Here is a 9,133-nt window from a genome sequence, read left to right as displayed (position 1 = left end):
AAAGTCCTGTCTCTAGAACCATTCTCATTAGTGAGGGCCATGAGGGCAGAAAGGAGGCCTCTGTTAACTTCTGTTCCCTAACTCTTATGTAAGGGTGTCCACAGGATGTCTAGAAACTCAGAAAGTATAAACAAATACATACTAAATGGCTTAATGTAGCATAACACTCCTTGGTACAGTGATGCTGTATATTTTTCTAGACTTTATGACTCCCAGTAGATGGGGGAACCTAACTTACATTGAGAACCCTAGCCACAAAGGAGCCTGGGAAATAGAGCTTATAGATTTTGCAGACTTTGAAGTTGTAAGCAGTGTTCTAGTTACTATTGCTGTGTAACAAACTACCCTCAAATGTAGCTTAAAACAACAAGCTCTTGGGGCCGGCAATGTGGTGTAGAGGGTAAAGCTGCTGCCTGCAATGCTAGCATCCCATGTGGGTTCTAGTTCATGTCCGGGTTGCTCCACTTCTGATTCAACTCCCTGCTGATGGCCTGGGAAGATGGCCCAAGTATTTGGGCTCCTGTCATTCACATGGGAGACCTAGAAGAAGCTCCTGGCTTCTAGCTTAAGCCTGGCCCAGCACTGGGCATTGCGGCCATGTGGACCAGCAGATGGAAGATATCCATCTCTCTCTGTCTCTTCCTCTCTCTCTCTGTAGCTCTGACTTTCAAATAAACAAATCTTTTAAAACATAAAACAAACAACCAGGCACTTATTTTGCTTATTCATCTACAATTTAGTAATGGCTCAGTGCAAACTTGGAGGGTGCTGATGGGAAGCTGGAGCATCTGTTTGAAGATGGCTCCCTTGCATAACTGGCATGCTGGTTTTGGCTGTCAGGGAAGCTCTCCCTGGTCAGGGGGACAGGATCTTGCCTTTTTTTCACATGGGTCTTTCCATAGCTATGTGGGCTTTGTCACAGCTTGTGGCACTGTTCTAAGAGCAAACAGCCCACGAGAATCGAGCAGAAGCTAAATCATCTTTTATGACTTGACCTTCGAAGTCATAAAAGCATGACTTTCACTCTGGTCACAAGTCCATTCACATCCATGGGGAGGCGCTGAGGCTCTGCTTATCGACAGAATGAGTTTCAAAGATTCACATGCAGGGTGAAAAATATTGTTGATCTACTCTTGGAAAGCAAAATCTGCCACAGGAAAGCTACCAGTAAGAAGAGTAGGGTGTGGGTGGATTCTATAAATACACAGCAATGACCCCAGTTATCAATCTTACTCATTGGCTTGCTCAATATTTTCTCAATGGCCTCAATTATTTCCTGATTGTTTCCATTTCTCTCTGGATCTATTTTATGTATTTTCTTGGACTTTTAACTGGAAGATTGCATAGATAAAATGGGGAATATTTTTCATTTAACAATTCTCTGAAAGACCAAAGAAATGCAAAATTTTAACTTACTAAGTTTCTTCAGCACCTACCTGAAGTGAAAGTGCTATAAAGCCTTGGCTGTTTTAGTATTTTTCATTAGGAAACGTAATGACAGTTTTCAGTATAAAGCTGCCTTTTTTTTTTAAAAAAAAAGATTTAGTTATTTATTTGAAAGAGTTACACAGAGAGAAGGAGAGGCTGAGAGAGAGATCTTCCATCCGTTGGTTCACTCCCCAGATGGCTGCAACAGCTGGAGCTGTGCCAATCCAAAGCCAGGAGTCAGGAGCTTCTTCTGGGTCTCCCACGCAGGTGCAGGGACCCAAGGATTTGGGCCATCTTCTACTGCTTTCCCAGGCCATAGCAGAAAACTGGATCAGAAGTAGAGGAGCTGGGACTTGAACTGGTGCCCATACAGGATGCTGGCACTATAGGCTGAGGCTTTACGGCTGCGCCACAGCGCCAGTCCCCAGTATAAAGCTTCTTTAAGGAAGTCAGCAGCACAGAGCACTTGCATCGGTTCATCTCTATGTGTGAGTGGATCAGACCTAAGGCACCTCCCCTAAAACTGAAGCAAGATAACAGGAATCTGAGAGATGCAGTGGGTGAGATGTCCAAAATTGCAGAAGGAAGGGTTCCATATTTGGGAAGTTTTTCTGGAGTTGTCTCTTGTGGCCACCCTAATACATGACATAGCTGATGTGTATATAATGAAAAATTTCAATTTCACACACTCAGCTTTATTTACTCCCATTATTTTTAAAGATTTAGGTTATTTACTTGAAAGGTAGAGAGAGAGAGAGAGAGAGAGAGAGAGAGAGAGATCTTCCACCTGCTGGTTCACTCCCTAAATGGCTACAACAGCCAGGGCTGGGCCAGGAGCTTCTTCCTTGTCTCTCACGTGGGTGCAGGGGCCCAAGTACTTGGGCCATTTTCTGCTGCTTTTCCCAGGCCATTAGCAGAGAACTGGATCAGAAGTAGAGTGGCCATCCTCCACTGCTTTCCCAGGTACAGAAGTGGAGCAGCTGGAACCTGAACCAGCTTCCATATGGGATGCCTGCGCTACAGGCAGTGGCTTAACTTATGCCACAATGCTGCCCCCTTGTTTTTCTTTTACGCATCTTTACTTTAAAACAAAAAACTTCATATCTACAATTTAATGTCAAGGACATCTAGATTCTTAAAACTGGTATAATGTGTTTTATTTACATGCTTTAACATTTAATGCCATCTACTCTAACACACCAATATTGTACTCATGAGGATGAGACCTCTGATCTACTAGAATATCTTGCATCTAGCCAATGAGTCAATGATAAGCAAGCATGGTTTATAATGATAAAATAAAATAAAATTTTAACAATATAAAAGGCAGAATAAAATGTATTCTCAAAGAAACCACAATTATGTAATAAAGCAATGTGTTGATAAAAACTGTGGAGATAATAAAACAACGAATAAAATCCTGGTAATGGATAGAAAAATTTGGATGAGAATTAGCTTTCTTACCTGGCTTCACTTATTTTCACTTGTCTTATAACTGATCATTGTCTCAGAGTTAAGAGTCAAGAGATGAGGATCTGTTTCAGGATACATCTATTAGAATTTGAGTAAGATGCATAATTATCACACATGTTACTTACATGATTACTTTCTTCTGGACAGCATTCTATATGACATATCACCATTATAAATAATTACAAAGTAAACAATCATAAGAAAATAATTATAATCGTCGGCGCTGCGGCTCACTAGGCTAATCCTCCACCTGCGGCGCTGGCACTCCGGGTTCTAGTCCCGGTTGGGGTGCCGATTCTGTCCTAGTTGCTCCTCTTCTAGTCCAGCTCTATGCTGTGGCCCAGGAAAGCAGTGGAGGATGGCCCAGGTGCTTGGGCCCTGCACCTGCATGGGAGACCAGGAGGAAGTGCCTGGCTCCTGCTTCGGATTGGTGCAGTGTGCAGGCCATAGCGGCCATTTGGGGGGTGAACTAACAGAAGGAAGACCTTTCATTCTGTCTCTTTCTCACTGTCTAACTCTGCCTGTCAAAAAAAATTATAATGAAGGAAAAATATCTGTATCTGCAAAGGCTGTTTATATAAAGACTAAGAGGAAAATAGACAAAATCATTAAAATGATGGGCACTGGGGCCTGCGCTGTGGAGTAGCAGGTAAAGCCACTGCCTGCAGTGCCGGCATCCTATATGGGCACCAGTTCAAGTCCTAGCTGCTCCACTTCCCAACCAGCTCTCTGAATTGCCCTGGGAAAGCAGTAGAAGATGGCCCAAGTCCTTGGGCCCCTGTACCTGCATGGGAAGACCTGGAGGAATCTCCTGGTTCCTGGCTTCAGATTGGCACAGCTCCTGCAGTTGTGGCCAATTGAGGAATGAACCAGCTGATGGAAACTTCTCTCTATCTCTCTCTGCCTCTCCTTCTCTGTGTAACTCTGACTTTCAAATAAATAAATAAATCTTAAAAAAATAAAATAAAATGAAGGGCATTAATGCTCCAGGTTAAGGTATGAATAAACATCGTGGGAAGTGAAAGAACAGAACTGTGGAGCAAGAAGTCCAGGAGATAAGGTTAAAAAGCAATCAAGGGAGGCGGCGCGGCGCGGAGCGGAGCAGGAGCTGCGAGCGGCGCGGGCGGCGGCCCCCCGGGGGAAGCGTGCGAGACGATGTCTGGGGCACTCCCACTCAACATTAACATCCACGAGCCTCGATGGGACCAGAGCACCTTCATTGGTCGGGCCAATCACTTCTTCACCGTCACCGATCCCAGGAACATTCTGCTCACCAACGAACAACTAGAGAACGCAAGAAAAATAGTCCACGATTACAGACAAGGAATTGTTCCTCCAGGTCTCACGGAAAATGAGTTATGGAGAGCGAAGTACGTGTACGACTCGGCGTTTCACCCTGACACCGGGGAGAAGATGGTGCTGATCGGCAGGATGTCGGCCCAGGTGCCCATGAACATGACCATCACGGGCTGCATGATGACATTTTACAGGACTACGCCGGCTGTGCTGTTCTGGCAGTGGATCAACCAGTCCTTCAACGCCGTGGTCAATTACACCAACAGGAGTGGAGACGCGCCCCTCACTGTGAACGAATTGGGAACAGCTTACGTTTCTGCAACGACCGGTGCTGTGGCAACAGCTTTGGGACTTAATGCACTCACCAAGCACGTGTCACCCCTGATCGGACGCTTTGTTCCCTTCGCTGCCGTGGCCGCGGCGAACTGCATTAACATCCCGTTAATGAGGCAAAGGGAGCTCAGAGTGGGCATTCCGGTGACCGACGCAAATGGGAAGCGCTTGGGTGAGTCGGCAAACGCTGCACAGCAAGCCATCGCCCAAGTTGTCATCTCCCGGATTCTCATGGCGGCCCCCGGCATGGCCATCCCTCCGTTCATCATGAATGCCCTGGAGAAGAAAGCCTTCCTGAAGAGGTTCCCGTGGATGAGCGCGCCTATTCAGGTTGGATTAGTCGGCTTTTGTTTGGTGTTTGCGACGCCCCTGTGCTGCGCCCTGTTTCCTCAGAAGAGTTCCATGTCTGTGACAAGCCTGGAGGCGGAGCTGCAGGCCCAGATCCGGGAGGCGCATCCTGACCTGCAGCGTGTGTACTTTAACAAGGGGTTGTAAAGTCGGGGAGAGAAGCCTCCACGGCTGCTCCTGCCACGTCACTGAGGAAAGCCCCGTCCGACCTGAGTTCTCCCAGGTGCACACGTCCACGTTAGCCCCTTAGAATCAAGTTGCTAAACTTCTAACTCGGCACCTGTCGGCTCCCTTCTGTTTGACTCATGTGATGATTTACAGAATAACCTTCCCATGGCTGTTATCAAAATTGTTTTTCAAAGATGATATCCCAGCCCTCACCTAGGGCTCCCAGAAACAGCACTGCAAGGCATAGAGCAGGGGGTTGGGATAGACTCAGCAAATATTTAGTGATGATCCATCCATGGAAAGGGAATCTTTAAAATACCGAATGTTCATCCCGTTCCTGTTTGCAGTCCAGGAAATCTCAGCATTGAATTGGGAAGATAAAAAAGCCTTGAGGCTAACCTGAGAAAACTTGGCCTTAAACAGCAACGGCGGTTGGCTTCCAAGTGTGGGGAGTGGGCAGGCCCCTAGGTAGATGATGAGGCCTGGGGGTTCATTGTGCAAATGATGCCATCGATGGGAAAGCCAGCTGCACCCCGGTGTCAGCCGCCATCCCCGCTGGCACCGGAGCGTGTGTGGGGGCTGTCGTGGATGTCCCTGGCCGGCTTCTGTCTAGTGTCCTGCGTCCTTCGGAAGCTGTTCATCTCACTGTGCTGCTGTTTCCTTCCCTAGTCAGATTCCCGTGGGACAGCTGAGTAGCTGAATCGCACCCATGCCAGCGTTGAAGTGCAGCTCACACCAGCGCTCCGTGGTCAGGGCTCACGCTGCCTTGCTGGGTTTTTTTCTTTTCTTTTCTTTTTCTTTTTCTTTTTGTTCAAGTGAGACCCCGGTTGCAGCTGCCAGTGTATCTTTTCTCCTAGGTACGTGACTCTGAGAAAGATACTGAGATAAGCTGTGTGTGAGTCGGTAAAGGAATGCTGTGTATCACGCCCCGCCCTGCCCCGCTCGGAAATAATGGAACCACGGAGCACATGGCAGCATGGGCGGTGACCTCACACAAATAACGGATATGGGGCCGCCAGGGGTAGATGTGCAACATCCCAGGAGAGGCGGTCTCTCCACCGAGATCCCTGTAATTCCGAGACCCTAAGTGAAAAGCATCGCTAGAAACTGCTCAGCCTTGACCGTGTGCCCAGGCGAAACTCTCATAAACAGAGCGTGCGTGCCTTGTGTCTCTGCTTCCTCTTTTCTCAGAAGGGATGAGTACATCTGAAGCTGTACCCCACCCCACCCCAGGGTCTTCTCACCCAGGTCTGTCTGTCAGTGTGGAGTGGCTTCCCCATGACACTATGCCCTGGGGATGTCTCTCAGGTGGTCTAGGCTGACCTCCAAGGCGGGGCTGCAGGTCTGTGCAGGGTGCAGTCCCTGGGGGCCTGGCCCACAGCGCCAGCTGCAGCAGAGCCCTCGCCCCCACTCACTCTGCACTGAACCCTAAGTGAAAGTGGAATGATGATGGGTCAGAGGACAGGGGGACGCACCAGACGCCAAGAAAAGGCGGCCACACACAGTCCCGAGAGGCGCAGGGACCTTATGTGCAGGTGTATCTTTTTAAACATTGTCTGTTGAAGCTTCAGACTCTTCCTGCTTTTCTATAGAAATATTAACTGCATAGTTTAATCATTGTTTATAAAAAAAAAAAAAAGAAAACAGAACAAAAGAAGCAAGGTTGACAGTCTTCTAACCATTTAGAAATTTAGCTTTTCTGGAGGGGGCAAAATAAGAAGCCACACGAAGTGCAATAAGCTGGCAAAGATAAATAGTGATTGCTACTCCTGGTGACGTGATACAAAGGATTACGATGGAATTCCTCACTGGCAGTCTTGATTTCAGTATTAGCCCAGCGTCTTGCCAGTGTTGAAGTCGATGTGTTATTTCATTTCAACTGGATGAAATGTTAAATAAACTTGGAATGAAAAAAAAAAATAAAATAAAAAGCAATCAAGGGGGCTGGTGCTGTGGTGTACTGGGTAAAGCTGCCACCTGTGGCACCACCATCCCAAATGGGCACCAGTTCATGTTCCAGCCGCTCCATTAATCCAGTTCCCTGCTAATGTGCCTGGAAAAGCATTGGCAGATGGCCCAAGTTCTTGGGCCCCTGCACACACATGGGAGACCCAGATGGAGCTCCGGGCGTGTGACTTAGGATGGGCTTAGCTCCGTTGGTTGTGGTCATTTGGGAGTGAAACAGTGGATGGAAGGTGTCTCTTTCTCTCTCTCTCTCTCTTTTTTTTTTTTTTTTGACAGGCAGAGTTAGACAGTGAGAGAGAGAGACAGAGAGAAAGGTCTTCCTTCTGTTGGTTCACCCCCAAAATGGCTGCTACGGCCAGCGCACTGCGCCGATCTGAAGCCAGGAGCCAGGTGCTTCCTCCTGATCTCCCATGCGGGTGCAGGGCCCAAGCACCTGGGCCATCCTCCATTGCCCTCCCGGGCCACAGCAGAGAGCTGGACTGGAAGAGGAGCAACCGGGACAGGACGGGCACCCGAACCAGGACTAGAACCCGGTGTGCTGGAGCTGCAGGTGGAGGATTAGCCTAGTGAGCTGCGGTGCCGGCCATCTTTCTCTCTAAATCTGCCCTCCAACATTTTTTTGTGTGTGTGTGGGACAAGCCACTATTTGTTGGACTTTCTCTCTTTTGATCTATTTACTACATTTTCATGACTGTTGCTTGAATGGAAAACTCTAAAAAAATGAAAAGCTAATGATTTTTAGTGCCATTGTAAGGACTGAGTGAAAATTTCTGAATAGTGCTTGAGGAAACTGAGGCTGCAGGAAGAGCTGTTAATATAGAGCGGTTCTTTTCTTTTTTTTTCTTCTTTTCTTTTCAGATTTATTTTATTTATTTGAAAGACAGAGTTACAGAGAGAGGTAGAGACAGAGAGAGAAGTCTTCCTTCTGTCTGGTTCACTCCCGAGATGGCCGCTATGGCTGGAGCTGCACCGATCGGAAGCCAGGAGCCAGGAGATTCTTCCGGCTCTCCCACGTGGGTGCAGGGGCTGCAGGGGCCCAAGGACTTGGGCCATCTTCTACTGCTTTCCTAGGCCATAGCAGAGAGCTGGATAGGAAGAGGAGCAACTGGGACTAGAACCTGTGCCCATATGGGATGCCGGTGCTTCAGGCCAGGGCGTTAACCCACTGTGCCATAGCGCCGGCCCCATAGGGCAGTTTTCAAAATTCACATGCATTAGGTTACTGGGCACACCCTTGAAGCCTCTGAGGCAACAGGTCTGGGGTGGAGAGCCACAATTTGTGATTTCTAACAAGTTGCCAGGTTTTGCTGATGCTGCTCCTTTGGAAACTATATTTGACAACCACTGGTTTAAACAAAATTTAGTTCTGGCTTCCTGTTGTGAGCCCTGAGCTGGGCATTCCTGGGGCCCATGCCCTTCTTATTAGGTGGAACCATAAAACCCTCCTGGCTAAGGCAAAGGACTGTTTTGAGTGTCAGAGTCAGCTTGTTTCTAAAGATTCCATTTTTCCTCACTTCAGTTCCACACAGTTCTTGAATACTGATTTGCTTTAACATGGGACCGCTTACCTTTTTCCATTCTGGAATTTATGACCTCCTGGTTCTTGTCTGTCTACCTGGCTTGTAACCCCTAATTCAGCCTGACTACTGCTTGTACTGGAATCGTTGACTAACAAATCTTCCCACTTTAAACTCCCAGCTTGATTCTAAACGAAAGTTCCCAACATTTCTTTGTATGCAGCATCCTTAATTTCTTAGTAACACTTTAATAATCTCCCATTTTGATCATATTTGAGCTGCTAAAATGAAATGTCATAAATGGAGTGGCTTATAAACAACAGAAATATATTTTTAACAGTTCTGGCAGCTTAGGAATCCAAGATCAAGATCAAGTTGATATATATGAATGGGCCTGCCTCCTTACAGACAGCTGTTTTCTAGCTGTAGGCTCACATATGAGGGAAGGAGTGAGGGGGTCACTCCCAGGTCCATTTTATAAAGGCAAAAATGCCATTCACAGGGACTCCACCTCTGTGACCTAGCAACCTCCCAAAGGCCCTATTTCTTAATACCATTACATTTTGGGTGAGGATTGCAATATTTTGCAGAAATTTTGGGGGACA

General features: G+C 47.3%; 1 protein-coding gene across 1 annotated transcript; it reads left to right on the top strand.

Moving 5' to 3' along the window:
• The first annotated feature begins 3,980 nt into the window (after nucleotides 1–3,980).
• On the top strand, nucleotides 3,981–6,977 carry LOC138843125 (sideroflexin-1). Its single transcript, XM_070071575.2, has one exon. It carries the CDS (start codon nucleotides 4,057–4,059, stop codon nucleotides 5,023–5,025), a length of 969 nt encoding a protein of 322 aa, XP_069927676.1. The 5' UTR covers nucleotides 3,981–4,056; the 3' UTR covers nucleotides 5,026–6,977.
• The last annotated feature ends 2,156 nt before the right edge of the window (nucleotides 6,978–9,133 follow it).

This window comes from Oryctolagus cuniculus, chromosome 3, assembly GCF_051225735.1.
Source record: "Oryctolagus cuniculus isolate XC-2025 breed Fujian yellow rabbit chromosome 3, ASM5122573v1, whole genome shotgun sequence".
Lineage (NCBI taxonomy): Eukaryota > Metazoa > Chordata > Mammalia > Lagomorpha > Leporidae > Oryctolagus > Oryctolagus cuniculus.
This window is presented reverse-complemented; position numbering and strand designations above follow the sequence as displayed.

Bases quoted from the DNA above. Each gene is read 5' to 3' on its own strand.
- LOC138843125 (XM_070071575.2), top strand. From the start codon at position 4,057: ATGTCTGGGGCACTCCCACTCAACATTAACATCCACGAGCCTCGATGG.